General features: G+C 47.4%; 1 protein-coding gene across 1 annotated transcript in view; it reads left to right on the forward strand.

The window, feature by feature from the left end:
- Nucleotides 1-20,355, forward strand: part of LOC147105165 (uncharacterized) — a 44,970-nt gene extending 24,615 nt beyond the window's left edge. The window contains exons 7-11 of the mRNA XM_086011789.1: nt 12,505-12,632; nt 14,318-14,478; nt 16,293-16,317; nt 17,451-17,564; nt 19,847-20,355. Of these exons, the coding sequence (XP_085867915.1) occupies nt 12,505-12,632; nt 14,318-14,478; nt 16,293-16,317; nt 17,451-17,564; nt 19,847-19,983 (565 nt within the window). The 3' untranslated portion in view covers nt 19,984-20,355. The remainder of the gene's footprint in view (nt 1-12,504; nt 12,633-14,317; nt 14,479-16,292; nt 16,318-17,450; nt 17,565-19,846) is intronic.
- Nucleotides 20,356-22,904: the final 2,549 nt, after the last annotated feature.

Below are 22,904 nucleotides of genomic sequence, written 5' to 3' on the forward strand. Positions count from 1 at the left end.
ACTGACAGCTGTTCTCTTCTTTGCGAGAATGCTGGCAACAGTGGTTCGCCATGTGCTGGCCATCCCTTCACCGTTAAATCGTAGACTCGTGAGAGAGTCGGGTCATTTCTCGTTTCCTTTTCAATGGTAGAATTTGTCACCGGTAGACATTTCACTATGGTCGAGTGGAACATCTCCACTGGGTCCACTGTAGGCGCCTCTTCTACCGTTGGCAACGGTAGGCGCGATAACCCGTCAGCATTCCCATGCTGGTTTGTTCCTTTGTATTCTATGTCATATTGGTGTGCCCCTAGGAAAAGGGACCACCTCTGTAACCTTTGCGCTGTCATAATGGGAACGCCCTTTTTAGGGTTGAATATGGAGACGAGGGGTTGATGGTCAGTCAACAAGGTAAATTTTTGTCCGTGTAGGTAATGGTTGAATTTCTTCACCCCCCACACCAGGCTGAGTGCCTCCCTGTCGATCTGGGCATAGTTACGCTCAGCTGAGTTCAATGAGCGTGACGCAAAAGCTATCGGCCGCTCCGAGCCATCAGGGAATCTATGCGATAATACCGCTCCCACGCCGTAAGGGGATGCATCGCATGCCAGTCTGATTGGCAGTGATGGGTTGTAATGAGCCAACACTTCCCTGGGCGTGATCAAGCCTTTGCATTTATGGAAGGCACGTTTACAGTCTTCGCTCCATTTCCAAACTACTCCCGTTTGTAGCAGTGCGTTAAGAGGGTGCAGAACCGTTGACAAGTTCGGTAAAAATTTATGATAGTAATTTATTAATCCCAGGAACGACCTTAATTGTGAGACATTTTCAGGCGCGGGGGCTTTTACGACCGCTTCAATTTTTTCAGGTGACTTATGCAACCCTTCTTCGTTAATGACATGGCCACAATATGATATTTGTTTCTGGAAAAATTCGCACTTGGGGCGATTTGCTCATAGGCCCCGTTCTCTCAGCCTCGTGAGCACCTGCTCCAAGTTGGCAAGGTGCTCGTTGTCGTTTTCTCCTGTTACAAGGCTGTCGTCTAGGTAGCATTGAGTCCCCGGAATCCCTTGCAGGACTTGCTCCATAGCTCTTTGCCAGATAGCCGGAGCTGATGCCACTCCGAAAACCAGTCGATTGTACTGGTACAGGCCTTTGTGTGTGTTTATCGTGAGATACTTTTTGAGGCCTCCTCAACCTCCATCTGTAGATATGCCTGTGCTAAGTCAATTTTGGTGAAACGTTTCCCTCCGGATAGTGAGGCGAAAATATCTTCTATCCTCGGAAGAGGATACTGTACTGTGTGAAGAACCGGGTTTACAGTCACCTTGAAGTCCCCACAGATGCGAATTTTTCTCTGTTCTTCAGATTTATCATTATTCAACGTTTTCTTCATGACCGGGACGATGGGTGTTGCCCACTCGCTCCAATCTACCTTGGATAACACGCCTGCTTTTTCCAAATTCTCCAGCTCTGCCTCAACGGCTGGACGAATTGCGTATGGCACCGGCCTTGCCTTAAAGAACTTGGGAATTGACGCATCTTCCACTTTTATTGAGGCGGTGGCGCCTTTCAGGGTTCCTAGTTCCTGTTGAAACACTTCGTTGGCGTTAGCCAAGATTTCTTTTAATCGTCCAGGTATGACGTCATCATTTTTTTTCTTACTGGTCACCGTCAGTGCCTGAATGGAGTGCCAGTCTAAACGTATCTTTCTGATCCATTCACGTCCCAACAACGGTGGACCACCATCTTGCAGAACGTATAAATACAACTTCTGTATTTCCTTGCTGTTGTATACAACAGGCACCCTTATTTTCCCTCTGGGGTATACTTTCTGCCCCGTATATGTCTTCAAGATAATGGATGTGTCTTTCAAAGGTATATGCGGAAATAGCCGCTCGTAATCCCGTCGACTCATGACGGTCAGATCTGATCCTGTATCTAGCTCCATTTTGACTGGGGACCCCGCTATCGTGAGGGTAACCCAAATGGTCTGGTAATCTTCTTTGGCAATTACATTATGTAATTTGAGACAGCTTAGTCTCTTGTTTCCGGAGTCGCTATCGCTCTTCTGGTCTTCGGAGCTACTGTCCGTCATCATTTGTACCTTTCTGTACTTTTCCTTATTGACCTTTTTACTGTCAGCGGATTTTTTTCCAGATCTGCATACACGTGCAATGTGTCCCATCTTTCCGCATTGCCTGCATGATTTGTCCTTGAACCAGCAGTCCTTCTGGTCATGGGTGGATCTGCCACAGCGATAACATCTCTCGAAACCCCGTGTCATTTCATGGGTGCCAAAGTCCTGTGGCTTTTGCTGTATCTCTGCAGCTCCTCTTGCTGCTGCTTCGTATGATACAGCCACACTGAAAGCCTTGTCCAGTGTCAAATCTTTCTCAGAAAGTAGTCTTTTCTGTGTTCCTTCGCTTAGGAGACTGCAGACGAATTTGTCTCGTAGAGAATCTGCCAGTCCTGCCCTGAATTGGCAGTGCTTTGACAGTTTTCGTAATTCGGTGAGGTAATCAGCGTTACTTTCATTCTTGTGCTGATTCCTCCTGAAGAATTTGAATCGTTCCACTATCAGCAGCGGTGTTGGGTTTAAGTGCTCCTGTAAGGTATCAACAATCTCCTTAAAATTCTTGTCCATCGGTTTGGCTGGAGTGATCAAGTTTCGTAACAGCCCGTATGTCCTTGCGCCCATCAGATTTAGAAGTACCGATGCCTTTTTATCATCCGCTACTTCATTCGCCTTGCAATATACCTCCACTCTTTCCACATATGTGGTCCAATCCTCTATATCACTATCGAAAGCAGTAATATTGCCAGTCTTCGGCATCCTGAAAATCAAAAATGGCGCCCCCCGCGCTTTTCCTTCTTCCCCGCCGAGTCAAGATGGCACCTCCCGCGCTTTCCCGCCGCTGCCGCTGCTGCCAACGCTGTTCTCCGCGGTTCCCGTTGCGACCTGCAGCTTTTCGCGGTATTTCTATTTTTCTTCTTTTTTTTTATATATATCTTTTAAACAGTTTCTCCGTTACTTGGAGAACCGTTCCCATCATGGAGCGGACCCTCTGGGACTTTCTGCTCCCTCTGCTCGGTCCGAACGCCGACCTGCTTTGCAGCACCGGCCGCCTCCCGAGTGTTCCACCCTCTGTCTCTCTTTGCTTCTGATTTCCGACTCGCTGCCCGGCCCTGCTGCAGAGCCACCCGATCGAGCCCCAGCCCGGTGCAGCCCAGGAAGGATCAGTGCACTACCTGCCACCAGCCCGTTTAGCTGGTGAAACCACAGTTTGTTTTGTTTTTTTACTTGCTTCTGGCTTCGACCTTCGTCTGAGGAATCGATCTCCTTGAGGTGCTGCTGAATTGCAGGTAAGTTCATTTCTAACTCGTCGCCACTGTTAGATCCGTGTGTTAATGGAGACACGGAATGCAGGAGTTGATTTAACAAGTGTTTACTGAACAAAGTCTGGAGGTGAACTAACTACACAAGACGCTATACAGGCTTATATACCCGAGTGGTCACTACTGGTGCTACAGCACACAGGAGCTTCAAAAACATAGTTCCACTTAAAGGTACATACACTACACATCCGAATACAGGGGACTGTGGCTCAGAGGCGAGCCATAGATGTCGGCCAATCGAAGCAGAGTGCATTCTCAAAGGCCAATCAGGGGACTGAGTCAGACCTGAAGCGAGGAAACCCCCGGCCAATGGGGACCACCCGGTCCGGGTTTGAATATGTGACTCACCCCTAATCGGGCTATGAATACAAGCCATCATCACCTTAATCAACTCGGACTAGGGACAATAGTTTTGGGATCACTACAGTTAAGAGGTGGCCCAAACTAATCAAGTCCCAGGACTGACACAATGGGGCAGCAGACTTGGAGGAGCCGATGTGCACTCAAAACAATACCCCTGTCCTCACACCTACCTGTATAAATATAGAACACAAGAAGGACCAACGCAGAGAGAGAACTATTACCAGAAGAACGAACAGGAGAGCGAGTTAAGACGCTGAGGGAAAAGACAAGCCCGGGAAGGACGAGCTGGGGCGAACTAACATCTAAAGAACTCCAACCGCGCTGAGGAGAAGATCCACCATCAGGCCCCAGGCTCAATCGGTATACTGAAGGTTTACTCCACTACCAGACGGCGCAACATCGCCGCAAGAAGCCATACCGTATACCGACTCCCATTCCGGGGACCTCGACAAGAAGACACCAACGACCGAAGTGGCTGTGAAAGACAGCATTCACTCCAGTCATTGAGGGAACCTTTTCCATCAAGCACAAACCAACCAACGACAACCGACCGAAAGCGCAATCAACAAAACCAAACTTCGAGAAAACCTGACCAGACACAGCAAGGTCCTCTCCGAGGTTCGGGATACGGCGAACCCCAAGGCACAGGTCGAATTCTGACGACGACAGCAACAACAACATCCCAACAACTGCACTCAAAATTCCATCTGTCAAGGGAGGAGGCTGTGAGTATAATCCAAGGGCCTGTCAGTCTAGTTTAGGTAGGAAAGTGGGTTGGTGGGATTGGACTTGGTAAAGATAAAACTGTGTAAACACTCTCGTTGTGTCCATTCTCTCTCATATTTTATTTATGTAGTTATAAATGTGTGTGTGTGTTTATTACGTTTGTGGTAGAACTTACCTTGGCAAGTAAAATTGGTTGTCACCTGTTCTTTTCCAAGGACTACTTGTCTCCGAGTGTCTATTTAAAGTGCATCGTTCTCCACCCAAATTCTGGAGTTAGAACCAGATAGGGGCATTAGGGCGCTTTGAACCTGCCAAATAAGGGAACAGCAGACTAGGGAACAGAGAGAGGACTCCAGGAGCACTTGGGCTCAGGAGTGCCCCACAGATTAGATGTAAACTGTGCGGGTCGCCACCGTATTTTAGTCCTCCTCTATAAGCTGTTGTTCTCTATCTCCTTAGAGGGTGTTTAGTGACACCCGACCTGCAGGCTAACATAAGCTGCAAGGGTATAAAGGAGACCGAGGCCCAATACATCAACAGGCACTAAAGACCCCTGCAATTGGGCAGAGCAGAGCCCCATCCCCTTACAACCGTATGTTCCCCAACATCTCTGGGAGGTTATTTGTGTCCTCCTTTATAGGTATGTAAATAGGAAGAGATTAGTGAAAGCAAACATGGGCCCATTAAAGGCAGAGACAGGAGAAATTATAATGGGCACTAGGGAAATGGCAGAGACATTAAACAAATACTTTGTTCCTGTCTTCACGGTAGAAGACACAGAAAACATTCCAGAAATAATGGGGAAACATGGGTCTAGAGAGAATGAGGAACTTAAAGAAATCAGTATAAGTAACGACACAGTACTGGAAAAATTAATGGGACTAAGTGGTGACAAATCCCCTGGACCGGACGACCTGCATCCTAGGGTTTTAAAAGAGGTAGCTGCAGAGATAGTGGATGCACCGGTATTAATTTTCCAGAATTCCCTAGATTCTATAACATTCCCCAAGGATTGGAAGGTAGCAAACATAACCCCACTATTTAAGAAAGGAGGGAGAGAAAAAACAGGGAACTATCGGCCAGTTAGACTGACATCAGTAGTAGGCAAAATGCTGGAATCTATTATTAGGGACATCGTAACAGGGCACTTAGAAAATCATAATATGATTAGGCAGAGTCAACATGGTTTTATGAAAGGGAAATCATGTTTGACAAATCTGTCAGAGTTTTTTGAAGATGTAACTAGTAGGATGGATAAGGGGGAACCAGTGGGTGTCGTGTATTTAGATTTTCAAAAAGCATTCGATAAGGTGCCACACATGAGGTTATTATACAAAGTTAGGACTCATGGGATTGGGGGGTAATATATTAGCATGGATTGAGGATTGGTTAATGGACAGAAAACAGAGAGTAGGAATAAACGGGACTTTTTCGGGTTGGCAGGCTGTAACTAGCGGGGTACCGCAAGGATCAGTGCTTGGGCCTCAGCTATTTACAATCTATATTAATTACTTATATGAAAGGACTGAGTGTAACGTATCCAAGTTTGCTGATGATATAAAGTTAGGTGGGAAAGTAAGCTGTGAGGACACAAAGAGGCTGCAGAGAGATGTAGACAGGTTTGTAAAGTCTGTGTGTTATATGGCGAATTAATACACAGACTACAAGAGTAACTTTAACAGGACTTTACTATTCGAAGGTCAGGGCGAATCTGCCCAACAAATCCTTACACAGCACTTATATACTGGTGTGGTCACCACCGGTATTACAGTATACAGTAGCCAAGATAAAGTAGTGCAACCCTTAAAATAGTTCTCTTAAAGGTGGAACGTTACATACACTACAATCCTCCCTTTTTAGGTTAACAGTATATATATATTCCCATTAATATAACATCATAACATATATACAACTTTATGTAAAACAGTTCACAGATTCAGTCTCTCTGGAGGCTTCCTGACTCTATCCGGATAACGCCTTGGTGGTGTAGTAGTTTTCGGTGGTGTAGTAGGTTCTTCTGGCAAGGTCGATTCTGCTTGAAGGACAGTGTCAGGTTCATCTGACTCCAGTATTACCGGATCGGAGGTAGATGCACTGGGTATCTCTGCTTCAACATTAGGCGTATAGAGTTGTGGAGTAGGTTGGCCCTTTGTGGATGACTCTATGGTCTGGTCAACATGGCGCCTTATTATGCTTTCACCAATGTCCACGGTATACATCAGCGGTCCTAGCCTTTTTCCAATAGTTCCAGGCTGCCATTTCTCGGTACGGTAGTCCCGGGCCAAAACTTGTTGACCTATCTGGAAGGTTCTAGTTGGTCTTTCATTCATGCCTTGAAATTGCTGGTTCTCTACGTCCCTTCTGACGTTTGGCTTAATCAAATCCAGCCGGCATCTTAGTCTTCTATTGAAAAACATCATGGCGGGAGTTTGGTTTGTGACCGCATGTGTTGCATTCCTGTACGCCAACAAGAAGTTATCTACCTTATGTTGTAGATTTATGTCTTCATTACCCATGGCCTTTATGGCCTTCTTGAAGGTCTGGACAAACCTTTCAGCTAATCCATTGGTGGTGGGATGGTATGGGGCGGACGTGTAGTGCTTAACCCCATTGCTTTTTAAGAACTTCCTGAATTCTTCGGACACAAATTGCGGTCCATTATCAGAACAGATCTGTTCCGGCAGCCCATTCCTGGCAAATATGGTCCTTAATACTGTGATGGTTTTTTCCGTGGTGGTGGAGGACATCTTTATTACCTCCTGCCACTTGGAGTGTGCATCCACCGCGATTAAAAACATTGAGTCCATAAATGGACCAGCAAAGTCGATATGTACCCTTTGCCATGGAGATGAGGGCCACTCCCATGGATGCAGAGGAGCTTGTGGTGGGGTGTTTTGGACCTTCTGGCATCCTAGACAGCTCTTGGTTATTTCTTCGATGTCTCCATCAATACCTGGCCACCACACAAACGCTCTGGCTAGGTTCTTCATTTTCACTCCACCCAGATGCCCCTCATGAAGCTCCTTTAGCACTTTATGCTGGAGTTTGGGTGGAATCACCACTCTAGATCCACACATCAAGGTTCCTCGGCACACTGACAGCTGTTCTCTTCTTTGCGAAAATGCTGGCAACATTGGTTCGCCATGTGCTGGCCATCCCTCCACCGTTAAATCGTAGACTCGTGAGAGAGTCGGGTCATTTCTTGTTTCCTTTTCGATCATAGAATTTGTTACTGGTAGACATTCAACTATGGTTGAGTGGAACATCTCCACTGGGTCCACTGTAGTCGCCTCTTCTACCACTGGCAACGGTAGGCGCGATAACCCATCAGCATTTCCATGCTGTTTGGACCTTTTGTATTCGATGTCATATTGGTGTGCCCCTAGTAAAACGGACCACCTCTGTAGCCTTTGCGCTGTCATAGTGGAAACGGCCTTGTTAGGGTTGAATATGGATACCAACGGCTGGTGGTCTGTCAGCAATGTAAACTTCTTGCCCTGCAGGTAATGATTGAATTTCTTTACTCCCCACACAAGGCTGAGAGCCTCCCTATCTATCTGAGCATAATTGCGCTCAGCGGAGGTCAATGATCGGGATGCAAATGCGACTGGCCTTTCCGAGCCATTTGGCAACTTGTGTGAGAGTACTGCTCCAATACCATAAGGGGAAGCATCACAAGCTAGACGAAGAGGTAGCGTTGGATTGAAGTGAGCCAACACTTCCTCAGAGGTGATCAATGCCTTGCTTTTGCGAAAGGCCTTCTTACAGTCCTCGCTCCACTTCCATGGTACTTCTTTCCGCAACAGAGCATTCAGCGGGTGCAGCACCGTGGATAGATTTGGCAGAAACTTATGGTAATAGTTAATCAACCCCAGAAACGACCTTAATTGTGATACATTTTCCGGAGCGGGGGCCTTCACGACAGCTTTGATCTTTTCAGGTGACTTGTGCAGGCCCTCTTGGTCAATGACATGACCACAGTACGAGATCCGTTTCTGGAAGAACTCACATTTCTGGCGGTTAGCTCGAAGGCCATATTCCTTCAACCTGGTGAGCACCAGTTTCAAATTTGTGAGGTGTTCCTCCTCGTCCTCTCCCGTAATCAGGATATCGTCCAAGTAACACTGAGTGCTTGGAATACCCTGTAAGGCCTGCTCCATGGCCCTCTGCCAAATTGCTGGAGCCGAAGCCACTCCAAAAACCAGTCTATTATATCGATACAAGCCTCTGTGCGTGTTGATTGTGAGATACTGGCGCGACTCTTCCTCGACTTCCATCTGTAAGTATGCTTGCGCCAGGTCTATCTTGGTGAAGTGTTTCCCGCCAGACAATGAAGCAAAGATATCCTCAATCCGCGGAAGCGGGTATTGTACTGTGTGAAGCACCGGATTAACTGTGATCTTGAAGTCTCCGCAGATGCGGACCTTTCCCGGTCCCCCTGGCTTGTTACTCGACGAAGGCTTCATGACGGGAACAATGGGCGTGGCCCACTCACTCCAGTCTACCTTAGACAGTACCCCTGAACGTTCAAGCTCTTCCAGTCCTGCCTCCACAGCAGGTCGTATCGCGTAAGGTACCGATCTGGCTTTGAAAAATTTTGGGCTTGCATGTTCTGCAATCTTGATTTTTGCCTTAATTCCTCTCAGTATTCCCAGTCCTTGCTGGAATACCTCTTTAGCCTCGTCCAATATTCTGGACAATCGTTCAGGTTTGACATCTTTCTTTCCGGAATCTACCGTCATTGTGTTTAGGGAGTGCCAGTCTATCTTTATTTTCCTGATCCACTCCCACCCCAGAAGTGGTGGACCTCCCTCGGGTAGTACATATATGTCCATTCCTTGGTGTTCTTTGCCCTTGTGTCTCACCTTGGCTTTTATCTTTCTGATGGGGTATACTTTATGCCCCGTGTATGTCTGCAATACTATCTCCGTATCCCGTAGGGGAATATGTTTGAATAACTTTTTGTAATCTTGCTTATTCATGACCGTCAACGCCGATCCAGTGTCCACTTCCATCTTCACTTGGACTTTTGCAATCTGTAGTGTGACCCAGATAGTTTGTCGGTCAGTTTCCTTACTCACATTGTGAATCCTCAGACTACCCAGTTCCTTGCTGTTGGAGTCTGAATCCGAATTCTGTTCATCTGAACTCTTCACAGTCACCTTATGTACCTTTCTGTACTTCTTCTGCGGTGACTTATTGTTGCTGGTCTTCTTTCCTTACCGGCATACTTTAGCTATGTGACCAAGCTTGCCACATTTTCTACATTCCTGGTTTTTAAACCAGCATTGGTTCTGGTCGTGTGTTGTCTTCCCACAACGATAACATTTCGTTGTACCCGAAGTCATTTGATCCACGCTGAGTACCGCTGTCTTCAGCTGCATTTCCGCCGTGCCTCTCACTGCGGCTTCGTGCGATGCTGCAATAAGGACAGCCTTATCAAGTGTAAGATCGTTCTCTTCGAGCAGTCGCTTTTGTGTTTCTTCCTTCGACATCCCACACACGAACTTGTCTCTCAGTGCCGCTGTCAGATTTTCCCCAAACTGACAGTATTTTGCTAGCCTACGCAGTTCAACCAAGTACTCCGCGTTGCTTTCCTCTTTTAGTTGCGTTCTCACGTAAAATTTAGATCGTTCCGCTAACATCAGCGGTGTGGGGTTCAAATGATCCTTCAGGACAGCAACAATATTAGCGAAAGACTGATCCGCCGGTTTAGCTGGTGATAGAAGATGCTTCAATAGCCCGTATGTCTTCGCACCCATTGAGTTTAGTAAGGTTAGAGCTTTATCATAATTTGCTATCTTATTGACCTTACAATATATCTCGATGCGTTCTACATACGTGGCACAATCTTCCACATCGGAATCGAAATCGTTGATGTTACCACGCTTAGGCATCTTCACAATCTTTCTGAGAACAACAACAAAATTTTTCTTTACTTTTTAACTTTTTTTTTTCAAAAATGGCGGTTTCCAGCGCTTATCTTCTTCCCCGCCTCTGAGGATGGCGGTTTCCCGCGCTTGTCTTCCTCTGGCGGGGGGGTAAGCTTTGCCCTCGGGCGACGACCGCTGGCTTTCGGGTTTCGCAGCCTGCGCGCCGGCTTCAGTTTATTCTGAAGCTCTCCCGCTCGCTCGGGCTCTGTCTCTCCCTCAGCGGCTTTCAATCGCGCCTCCCCAGCCCTCTCGCAGTCCGGTCCTTTCCTCCCCCGGCTGCGGCTGAGTTCTCCGCGGTTTTATTTATTTATTTCTTCCCGCGCCTTACGATCCCGGTCGCAGCGCCTCGCGGCCTCGGTAGCTGCCCGGCCTTTTTCGCCGGTCGCGGTCGAGCTGTCTCCCGACGCTGTTGCGTCTCCCAGCCTGCTTGTAGCCCGGTCTCTCACACCGGCTGCGTTCCCGCTTGTACCGCGGCTTCCGTGCTCTACGCTGCCCCAGTCTCAGCGTCTCTGGCCCCGACTTCTGTCCGGCTCCTTTCCCCCGACCGTGGTCGAGTTCACCGCCCTTATCCTCCGTTTCTTTTTATTTCCCCCCTACTCACAGTCAACGTGGCCGACTTGCTTCTCGTGGCTGATCGGCTCACTCACCACCGTGACAGAAGGGACAATCACTGCCTGTTGCTGATGGAAGGCTTCGTGTCTGAATTCTTCCTTCTTCCTTGCTCTGCAGACTCGAGTCTTCTCTCAGCAGAACGACGAGGGCGGATGCCTCTTCTCGACGCTCGTTAACTGCTTCGGATGTATCGCTGCCGCAGGGTAAGATCGAACTCGTCGCCACTGTAAAGTCTGTGTGTTATATGGCGAATTAATACACAGACTACAAGAGTAACTTTAACAGGACTTTACTATTCGAAGGTCAGGGCGAATCTGCCCAACAAATCCTTACACAGCACTTATATACCGGTGTGGTCACCACCGGTATTACAGTATACAGTAGCCAAGATAAAGTAGTGCAACCCTTAAAATAGTTCTCTTAAAGGTGGAACGTTACATACACTACAAGGTTGACTGAATGGGCAAGACATACTTGCCTTAGAGGAAGTTCAATGAAGGTTCACCAGACTGGTTCCTGGAATGAGGGGATGAGGGGATTGCCCCATGAGGAGAGATTGAGAGTTGATCTCATTGAAACATATAAAAATCTCAAGGGGTTTGACAGGGTTAATGCTAAGAAAATGTTTCTCCTGGCTGGGGAATCTAGAACACAGGGTCACAGTCTCAAAATAAGGGCTCGGCCATTTGGGTCTGAGATGAGCTGAAATTTCTTCACTCAAAGGGTTGTGAATCTTTGGAATTCTCTACCCCAGAGGGCCGTGGAGGCTCAATCATTGAGTATTTTCAAGATAGAGATCGATAAATTTTTGGAAACTCAGGGAATTAAGGGATATGGGGATAGTGCGGGAAGGTGGAGTTGAGATAGAAGATCAGCCATGATCTTGTTGAATGGCGGAGCAGGCTCAAAGGGCCAAATGGCCGACTCCTGCTCCTATTTCTTATGCTCATTTCAATACATCTACCAGCTCCCAGTAAATTGAGGGTAAAAACATGTTTTACCATAAATTCTGCTGTTTAAGCCAGAATTGCACCTGATTAACTTAAGCCTGCAGACGAGTGGGGTTAAGTTACCTGCAGGACGTGTTAAACCAGGAAGTAGTTGAGTTCTCAGGTTTTGACTTGGTCTGAAACAGCAGGGGGAAACTGGGCAGAACAGGCATGTTTCTTTAGGGTTTCCGCCCATCTTCCGCTGAAGTTACAGCAGGAAATTGGGACAACCCCAGTGGAAAATTCTACCACAGAAAAGCAAAACCGGCATTAAAAAAATTGATCCTGTGTACACTGTGCGATGCGGTTACAATGCATGGCTACCCTAAAAAGAAGTGATATTCTTTGCCGATATCAACAATACTGGCAATGAATTTCTGGAATAAGTGCTCTGTGAACTCTTGTGATAACCTTTCAAAATAATTGGTTATTTATTAACTAAAATACATCAGCAGCGAGAAAAAAAATCGCTAACTATATAAACAGTGAAACATCAATTCGAGTGAGGTAGAATTATTTTGTACAATACCGCACCTTACTTCTCCTGTGACGATAAATTTGAGCAAGATGACACTCATTTTGAACTATGGGATAATGTTGTTGCTTCTCTTTGGCTGCCAGGCAAATGACTGTAAGTATCAGCTCTTTTCATGATAATTCTCAGAGCAATTTGTTCCCCATATTTTTATACGTATTTTCCCTGGCTCCCTCTGTTCCTTCCACAGGTGGTAGAGAGTCAATCTCTGGTTAAGAACAGATTGCTGATCTGATCCGTTCTCTGCCACTTTAACTCTTGCACCCACTGCCTGTCGACCGCTGGCGATCAGCCACTCTCAGGTCTTCATTCTCTATCGTGAACTGTCTGTGCCTTTTCTTTGCACTATCGCCCGAGGCATAGTTGAGCTCAAGGAACAGGATTACAATTTTGTTTCTTAAAAATTAAAGTTTTTGTGCAAATACATTAATGACTTTAAACTTAGCATGTAACTCTTTCTGGCTTTATGTGGTACTAGAATAATGGTATTTGGAATGGTTTCTACTAGGGTACTTAAACTATTGGAAACATGCATTTTGTGGACGGATCAATAACGATTTTAACCCTAACTACCTGGCAGACACTGGGCTGGATAGGCAGTTAAAATGCCCGGGTTACTGACATGACCTGGAGCTGCCTGTATCCCACTGTCCGCGATTTGGACACAGGTTTCTGGACAGGTGGCTAAGCAGCCCACACAAAGCGGACAGGGTCCTCGTTGGCTCCGACTGTTAATTTAACGCTGGCCTGAGTGGGAAAACCGCTGCGGCTTACCCGCCAGGTAAAGTCAAGAGACAAGAGGACCCTGGACCAGACGAGGCCATTTAAGGTAAGTTTTTTTACTTTCCCTGTGAGACCAGGAGGAGCAGGATGGTTCCTATGGGCTCAAGGAAAGTTGAGGCCTCCCCTGCCCCAGGCTTCCCCCCCCCCTTCCCTTGTGCGAGACCCTCCCAGAACCCCCCTCACTACACCTACTTACCTGCTGACGGGCAGCCATAGGCCACCTGTTTTCCAGCAGAAACAGGCAGGAAGCAGACTGGCAACATGTTAATGAGGCCCGGGAGTTAAAATCACCTGGGCCTGTTACCTGCTGCAGCTGGTGAGTTTCTAACTCGCCCCGCCAGAAACCCGCCTGGAGTTAAAATCGGGGCCCAAATATGCAAATTCTGGGTATCAGGCCAATACCTATCCTGATCATAGCACAGTCTGCAGGAGCCAAGCATCTTGTGTGTTAAAATGGGTAACGTGTTAAAGTGAAAATTTCATAACATACAAATAAAATTAAGATACAGCATAAAATTTACTATGTAAAGGTCACAGACCAAGGACTAACAAAGCTGGTGTTATAACTGAGCAGATGATTGTGAGCCTGGGTATATTTGACAGGAATGCGGGGAAGTTCGTTTCTTGGGCCTTGTTTGTTATTAAACTGACTCGACTGTTAACCAAAGCTGAATAAACAAATAACTACCAGTTTAGTCATTTTGTTGATTTAATCTTTTGAGGCCATATTACTTTAGCACCAAAATAATTTTTGAAAAGAACTTTGTCACAATTTTCCCCTCAATATTCTGTGAGATTCCCTATCACAGCCCTATATCCTGTGAAATTTTACACCAGTCTCATTGTATCCAGTGAAACTCCAGCTTAGATTCCTGACTTTTGACATATTTTAAAGAAAAGCACTTCCGAATCAACCATATTACAATGGTACAATATAACGATATAACAATATATGAATAGATGCATAAGGTTTTTAATAATATGGATGCATTATTGAGTATTTTTACAGAAATCAGCTGCTGCACGGTTCCTGTCTCGGTTCCGCAGAGCTAACAGTTATTTCGAGGAGAGGAGACAAGGGGATGTGGAAAGAGAGTGTGTTGAAGAAATCTGTAACAAAGAAGAGGCCCGAGAGATTTTTGAAGATGATGCGAAAACAGTAAGGACTAAGTTTTAAGGTTCAATTTAGCCTCTTTGTCCCATTCTCACTGCCGTCTTCTCATTCTCATTCTTTCCCTGCTCAGAAAACTGGGAAGATCTCAGGTGTTCGGAATAATGAGGTGGCTGTAATATGAAACGTGTTGTTTACACTGCTTGTTACAAGGTGTGACTGTCTCCTCTTACCTTGGTTAGCTTGGTAAGGTCACTGAACCTCTTATGACACTGAGCTGCCTTATGGGGATTGGTAGAGATGGCACTGACTGACTGCGGCACCTCCTTTAACTGTGCTTGGACCATTACTTTGGTTGGCTTCCTTCCCTCGGTGCCAGGTAACTAACTGCTCCCTCCTTTCCTTATTTGGGCCAATAAAACCTTTACGTAGGAGTATGAAAACTTGGTGGTTCTGTGCTCCGTTGCAGCACGCTCAGATCTACTTCTTTGGGTCTCAGTTAATTATGTTGTTGCTCGCAGTTTTTAAAATCACTGGCCTGCCCCTTTAATCTGTTTCCTGAGGCAAGCTCCCAATAATAGTCTTGGGAGACCGCCCTACCTATGATAATGACCCCCGACCCAGGAAAATGTGATGGGGTCAGGGCAAGGTCGCCCTGGTGGCCAGAAGTGCTGTCTGGATGCGCTTCTGATAGGAAAATCCAGGCCTAAATGTTCTTACCTTCTGACCAGAGAAATAACTGGCATGGGATTGAACTGGAACTTTATACAAGGAACACAATCATTTTCAGAGGAAGAACTAAATTTAAAGATGTCGGCCTAGAAATTCGGTTGTGGGGCCGCCAGGGCTTTAGCGCCCGAAATTTTGCGCCGGCGTTAATGCCGCTGCGCCCGACGAAAATTCGGTTGCCCCGGGCCCAGACGGCGGCGGGCGCTAATGGAGGGTTTTTGCGCCTCATTATGGGCGTTCAGTGCAGTTTTGAGGTGCTAATCCCCCGCTGTGGCACCCGAGGCGGTGCGGCAGGCTGGGGTACTGCAGGCCTCCTCCTTCTGTTAAGGAGGAGCTGCCTGCAGCCGACCGCTGGCCGGCCGATTCGCCCGACAAATGAGCCCGGCACCTCGGGGAAGAGCCGGGCTCGCAGGCCACACACATCAATGCCGCGGGGGGGTGGTGGAGGAGTCCGGGGAGGGAGGTGCGGGCAGGCGGCCGCCGGGAAAGCGGCCGGCCGCCGCTCCACCTTTATGCGCCGGCGCAAAGGTGTGTAACATCCCTTTCAACAATCGTTGGTTGCGGCTGCCACGGGCGAGGCGGCCGCAACTGAATTCGGGCTTGGGGCCGGGTTACCACGGCAACCGGGACGCTGCGCACACCGATGACGTCATCGGTGCCGGCGCAGCGCTACCGGCTAACGCCGATGGTAGGGCCCAACGCAATTTCATTACCAGCTATAATTCCGGCGCAAGACCCTCTAACGCCTCTAATTGGGCGCTAACCCCACCGAATTTCTAGGCCGTCAACTTCAGTTGGGGATGGAAAGTGAATGCGATTGTTTGACTAGTTGTTGCTGGGATTGTGCAGACTGGGCTCTGGTCTGATTAATGTCCACTTAAACAATGTACAAGAGGGTGCCTAGTGCCTAGAACAGAAATTTTAATGTGCGCAGAGGCAAAACAATTTTAAAAGGTGCTGGGTAATTCTGAGCTGTAGCCTGCAAGTTGACAAGCAAATTCCAATCCACAAAGTTCCCTGTGCATGCAACAATTAAACCCTAGTCGCCTAAGCCTGTGTTTAATTAGGATCAATTGTTTTGTGGCCTTAAAAGTGCACAGCTATTAAAGTGATTTTTCTTTTCTTTCTTCAAGGAATTATTCTGGGATTTCTACACAGGTATGCCTTCTCTGATTTATCACACTACCTGAGTAGCTAGAGCCTTTACTTAAACGAACGAAAGCAGTTTCCAACAACAAAAAAGCCATTTTCCGGTTTATGCAATTATTTCAAAATAAATAATTCATTTAAAATTAAAAAGGGAGCCTTTCACGACCTCAGGACATCCTAAAGCGCTTTACAGCCAGTGAGGTACTTTTGAAGCGGAGTCGCTGTTGTAATGTAGGAAACGTGGCAGCCAATTTGCGCACAGCAAGGTCCCACAAACAGCAATGTGCTAATGACCAGATAATCTGTTTTAGTGATGTTGATTGAGGGATAAATATCGGCCAGCACACCAGGGATAACTCCCTTGCTCTTCTTCGAATTAGTGCCATAGGATTTTTTACAGCCACCTGTGAGGGCAGATGGAGCCTCGGTTTAACGTCTCATCTGGAAGACGGCACCTCTGACCGTGCCGCACTCCCTCAGTACTGCACTGCAGTGTCGGCCTAGATTTCTTTGCTCGAGTCTCTGGAGTGAGACACAGAAAATTCTCTTTCCTGCATTCTAATAGCATTACTTGGCCTTCCAAAACAAGACAGTCCTTCTCCTGGGAGGGAGTCAGGGCTCCATCCTGGCAATATTCTGAGGAACGTCTGGCTGGAGTGCTTAGCTAATTCTTTCTCTTAATAGGAAGGCTACCTAAAGCTGGCAAGAACTTGGTGTTCGACATTTTGCAGCAGACCTATCGAACACTCCATTAATATATGGGAAAAGTGGTTGAATTGATGTGTGCAACTTCAATACTTGACAAAATAATAACTTAGTCCTCTTAACTGTAAAATGTAGTGGCAGAATATAAAAGGGAACAGGTGGACAAGGGTTAAGAAATATTAGACTATCAATTACAGTTGCCGAGATCAATGGACAAATGAGCAACCCATTCAAATCAGTTCCCCTATCTACTTTAGTGGAGGAGTTATATCTGTGGATATTGGTAGCAGTCATTTCTAAACTTGTAAGATGGTTCTGTGAAGGGAAATCTATCCAAATAATGTGTCAAAATAATGTGTGCTAAATGTAGAAAACATCATTCTGCACTTGATGTCAGCTAGAACTAAAAACGCTCCAATTTCATTTTCCTTTCTCAGGAGGGACTACGTGTAATGCATCTCCCTGTAAAAATAATGCTGCTTGTGTGGATGGCTACGGTGAAATTTCCTGCAACTGTCTTGGAGGATTCAGTGGAATCTTCTGTGAAATAGGTCAGAGAATTTTCATTACAGAATTTATTTTTATCGAGAGAAAAGGCTACAGTGCAGTTACAATCAATAGGACAGATTTGCTCTCGGAATTCCCCTGGGGCCCCTGTCAGACACTGCGTACACCAGTGTTGTACTGCACCTGAGAATGGCCTCTATTTTCCTGTCCTGAGCTATTTGCATAGCTCAAGTGCACTCCTGGTGTAGGCCTGTCCCCTAATAGAGTCTTGCACTGGGATCCTTGCAGGGGGGTGGGGGTAAGCAGGAACGACAACAAGAGGGTAGCTGTGCAGCTTTTGCTCACTGGCACTGGGGCCCTCTGGCTGCAGCTGGAGCGCAGCAACCAAAAGGGGTCGAGGCTATAAGATCATTGCGGGAGAAGGGGCGCGGAGATTTGTTAAAATAAATGACTGAACTTGGCTCTTGAATCGCCAAGCCGCCACCCCCCCCACCCCCACAGGGCCTCTGCAGATCCTCCTGTCTGTGGCGTGAGCACTACTGCCCAGTTTCCTAGGGCACCCCTCCATTGGAGTGCAGCAAGGCCGGATGAAGAAGAAAGTGAGGCGGGAAGGCCTGAAACATTTCCCCCTCATTAAAATGTCCACGCTGGGCTTGTGACTACTCCAGGTGCTGGTCGAGTGAAGTTGGGGAGGCCCCATGACATCCAGGGATAGCGCCGTGATAGCAGAAACCTGATGCTATGGGCTTCCGCCCCTTACCCCATTTTCTTTTTGCTGTGCCTGAGAACAGAGTGTATCCCAGGCGCAATAAAGACGAACATCTCCCCAAATGACTCTTGCATATTTTCAGTGCAATTCATAATACAAAAAAGCACTGCGATATCATAATACAATCTTGCTCCTGTTTCCGTCCTGCGTTTCTTTCACAGTCGGAGAGGAACTGCTAGATTGTTAAGTGAAAATGGTTGCTGCTGGAAATCTGTACAATCTTTGTGGGTTATTAACTAGTATGGCAGTATGGGGCAGATAATCCGGTAAGATTATTGGTAACCAGGCCCTGCGTGTGCCTGCACAAAAATGAGCTGACCTCGCCAGATAACGCAAGGCCATTTACAAAAACTGTCTGCCATTTTGGGCACGTCACTCATGATGTGTTGGGACTAGTATGGGCAGAATGTCGGGTTCTAGCAGCCAGTCGAGGCCCCCAGGCTGCTCCCTTTGCACCAGGCAGCTTTTCAATGTGAGGGGTAGCGGCACTGGGCACAGGGTAAGGAGCAGATGGGGCGCTGGGCCGGGGGAGACAGGGGGAAACCACCCATGGAGTAGGGGCGCGGGTGGGGGGGGGCATCAGGCAAAGGTACCAGGGATTTTTTTTTCATAATGTAGTCCTGCCTTACCTTGAGCGCCCATTGCCTTTGGGCTGCTCCAGCCGCTAATGAGCCTACCTTCGCCTTGTGTGCAGACTCCCAGCCCTCTTTGTGCTTGCTACTTGTACTGGAGGATGCTGGGCACCTTGTGCATTGTAGGCCTCAGGCTTCTGCGCCCAGTAATAGAAGAAAGGGGTCCCCAATGTGCTAAAACACATCAGCCGCCTGCCATTAGATTATCTGCCCATATATTTAAGCTACTAATATGATAGGACTGAGGTCTACAACACTTGTGTCTTCATGGGTGACATAGATGTTGACCCCGTCTATGGTAACTTAAAGTCGTATTTCATACATGTACTCAACAAAAGTAACAATCACCAGAATAAATTGTAGTTAGCTACCAATATGTTATCTTTTTTACTTAAATGTTTTTGTGCTCATTAATATGAGGAGCGTTAATGCTGGGGAATGGAAGACTTTCCATTTCAGGAACCCTGGTTAGGTATAGCATAGCTGGATACAGAGCAAAGCTTCCTCTGTTCCACTGCAACGCCATGTTGCAGCCCCATCAGAAGGAGAGCACCCTGTACTGCACCAGTGTGTCACTTTGACAATTTCCCACACGTCATCCTGTGGCCTTCCTGAGTGAGGCAGATTTGCGCCGTTGGCCCGTGTCCACTAGGAACTGGATTTAGCTCTTTCAAAGAGCCGGCAAAGGCATGATGGGCCAAAAGGCCTCCTTCTGTGCTGTAAGATTCTATGTACCCTACCCAAAGGGTCCTGACTGCCAGCAGAGACTATATTCTGATCATTCTGGATTGGAATCCAGCTCTTAGAGGTTAATGGCCAGTGTCTAAAGGACTGCACCATCCACTTCTGTTCAAAAGGGTAAGATGTTATTACAGAAACAGCAAATAATGTGGTTCATAATCAACATGTGTTCATATTATTTCAGATATCAATGAGTGTGAGCTCATGCACCCTTGCCCACCAGGATCTACGTGTGTAGATGGAATCAATAAGTTCACCTGTGATTGTCCAGTTGATGGTTGCATTGCAGCAAGAGCTCTGAATAACAGGACTTCAATTTAAAGTACAGATGAACTTGGATTCAATGAAAATAAGACATTTGTTTCCTAATTGGCAAAGTCAAACATTGCCTGTGATTACTGATCTCTTCTGATTCTGGTGATTGCAGGGTGATTATATGAAGCCTGTGATCACTACAGTTGTATGATACTTAAATCAGTTGTCAGTGCAATAAGCTTTTAATATTCTTCGAAGAATAAGGCTATATATACAACATGCTTCATATTAATAATCAGTATCAACACTTTATATCTTCCGTGTTCCTGATTTAAGTAAAATAACTTCAGTTTAAAATGTAGCATAGTGTGATGGACCATTGTTATTCTACCATATTCTAGAAAAATGATTGTCTATAATACAGTGAAAATTATTATAGTTCATGATGTGCCTCAATAATTCCGAGACTCGATGTTAGCGAAACAAAACAAGGCTTTTATTAACTTAGAAAGTAACACGTAAGAGAGAGAGGTATCTTCCTTCTGGAGACTGAGGCCAGACTGAGCTAGCTTACAAAAGGGGCCAGGTATGGGCGGAGCCCTACACACACAGCACATTCCAGCACATTCCAATAAACAATACAATGAGGACTGGGGGAAGGGAAATGACACTGAAACCGACCACAGTCACAGGCAGTGATGAATGGAATATTTCATCACATTCACCCCTTCTATAGATTTAGTCTGTTTGGGGGTTTGATAGTCCTCTGCGACCGACGTGGCTGTTGTGGTGCCGCGGGTGTCGGCTGGGTGTCCCCGGTAGTCTCCTGGGTCTCTGCCGGGGGTGCCGCCAGGGTTGTTGAAGGGGTAGTTGGTGGGGGTGCCGTTGGTCGATGTTCTTCCGGGGGTGATGAAAGAGTAGTGGGTGGGTAAGAGTTGCTGTGATCGTTGTTGCTGCTATTGCCGTGGTTGTTGTCGATGCCGGCTGGGGCGACGTCTTTTATGGACACGGTGTCCTCCCTTCCATCGGCGTGCCGGACATATGCGTATTGGGGGTTGGCGTGGATTAGGTGTACTGGCTCCACGAGAGGGTCCGTCTTGTGGCCCCTCACATGCCTTCGCACGAGTACCAGACCTGTGGTGGAGAGCCATGACGGCATGGATACGCCTGAGGTGGATTTCCGGGGAAAGACAAACATTCGTTCATGAGGCGTGGCATTAGTGGCCGTACACAATAGCGACCGTATCGAATGGAGCACATCCGAGAGGACTTCCTGCCAGCGGGAGATAGGGAGGCCCTTGGTCCTTAGAGCTAGAGTGACTGCTTTCCATACTGTCCCGTTCTCTCGCTCCACTTGGCCATTACCCCGGGGGTTGTAGCTGGTGGTACGGCTCGTGGCGATCCCCTTGGACAGCATGTACTGGCATAGCTCTTCACTCATGAAGGACGCCCCCCTATCCGTATGGATGTAGCTCGGCATACCGAACAGGCAGAACAGGCTGTTGAGGCATTTAGTGACCGTGGCGCTGGTCATGTCTGGGCAGGGGAAGGCGAATGGGAACCGGGAGTATTCGTCCACAATGTTCAGGAAGTAAACATTGCGGTCGACGGACTGGAGGGGGCCCTTGAAATCTAAGCTGAGCCGCTCAAAGGGCTGTGTAGCTTCGATTAAGTGGGCTCTATCTGGGCGGTAGAACCGAGGCTTGCACTCAGCGCAAGTGCGGCAGTTCCTGGTCAGAGACCGAACTTCCTCAATCGAGTAGGGTAAGTTACGGGACTTTATGAAGTGGAACAGCCGCGTGACCCCTGGGTGGCAGAGGTCGTTGTGGAGGGTCTGTAGCCGATCCCCGGTGGCGCTGGCACACATCCCTCGTGAGAGGGCGTCAGGGGATTCGTTAAGGGCCCCTGGCCGGTAAATGATGTCGTACTCGAAGGTGGAGAGCTCAATCCGCCACCTAAGAATCTTATCATTTTTAATCTTCCCCCTCTGTTTATTATTGAACATAAACGCTACCGACCGCTGGTCGGTAAGTAGGGTGAAGCGTTTGCCGGCTAGGTAGTGGCGCCAGTGGTGCACTGCCTCCACGATGGCTTGGGCCTCCTTTTCCACGGAGGAGTGTCTGATCTCGGGCCCTTGGAGGGTCCTCGAGAAGAAAGCTACGGGCCGCCCCGCCTGGTTGAGGGTGGCCACCAAGGCGAAGTCAGACGCATCACTTTCCACTTGAAATGGAGTGTTCTCATCCACTGCCTGTAGCGTGGCCCACTCAATATCCTGCTTAATGCTTTTGAAGGCGGCGTGGGCCTCAGCAGAGAGCGGAAAAGAGGATGCTTTCAAGAGGGGGCGGGCTTTGTCGGAGTAGTTGTGGACCCATTGGGAATAATAAGAAAATAACCCCAGGCACCTTTTCAGGGCTTTGGGAATGTTGGGCAGGGGCAGCTCCCGTAGGGGGCGCAATCGGTCTGGGTCTGGTCCGATTTCCCCATTCTCCACCACGCTGCCTAGTATGCAGAGGCGCGTGGTGTTGAAAACGCACTTGTCCTCGTTGTAGGTGAGGTTGAGTTTTTGTGCGGTTTCCAGGAACCTCTCGAGGTTCGAGTCGTGATCCTGCTGATTGTGGCCGCAGATGGTGACGTTGTCGAGGTAGGGGAAGGTTGCCTGCAAGTGGTGGTCTTTCAAAACTGAGATGAGGAGAAACTTCTTCACTCAGAGGGTAGTAAATGTATGGAATTTGCTACCCCAGAGAGCTGCGGAAGCTGCAACATTAAATACATTTAAAACGGAGATAATTATAGTTATTAGACCAACCCAGTTAGCAAATTAATGAACTTAATAAAACAGAAGGATTGACATATTTAAACACTATGATAAGAGTTTATGCACTAGAATTTTAAAAAATGTAGAAATAATTCTTCAGAAGTAGCATCTATGGATTACCTGCACAAGATAATCTGTGTCAGCCATGGCTCAGTTGGTAGCACCCTTGCCT

The sequence above is a fragment of the Somniosus microcephalus genome, chromosome 18 (assembly GCF_052327205.1).
Source record: "Somniosus microcephalus isolate GS21.2 chromosome 18, FLI_Smic_1.0, whole genome shotgun sequence".
Lineage (NCBI taxonomy): Eukaryota > Metazoa > Chordata > Chondrichthyes > Squaliformes > Somniosidae > Somniosus > Somniosus microcephalus.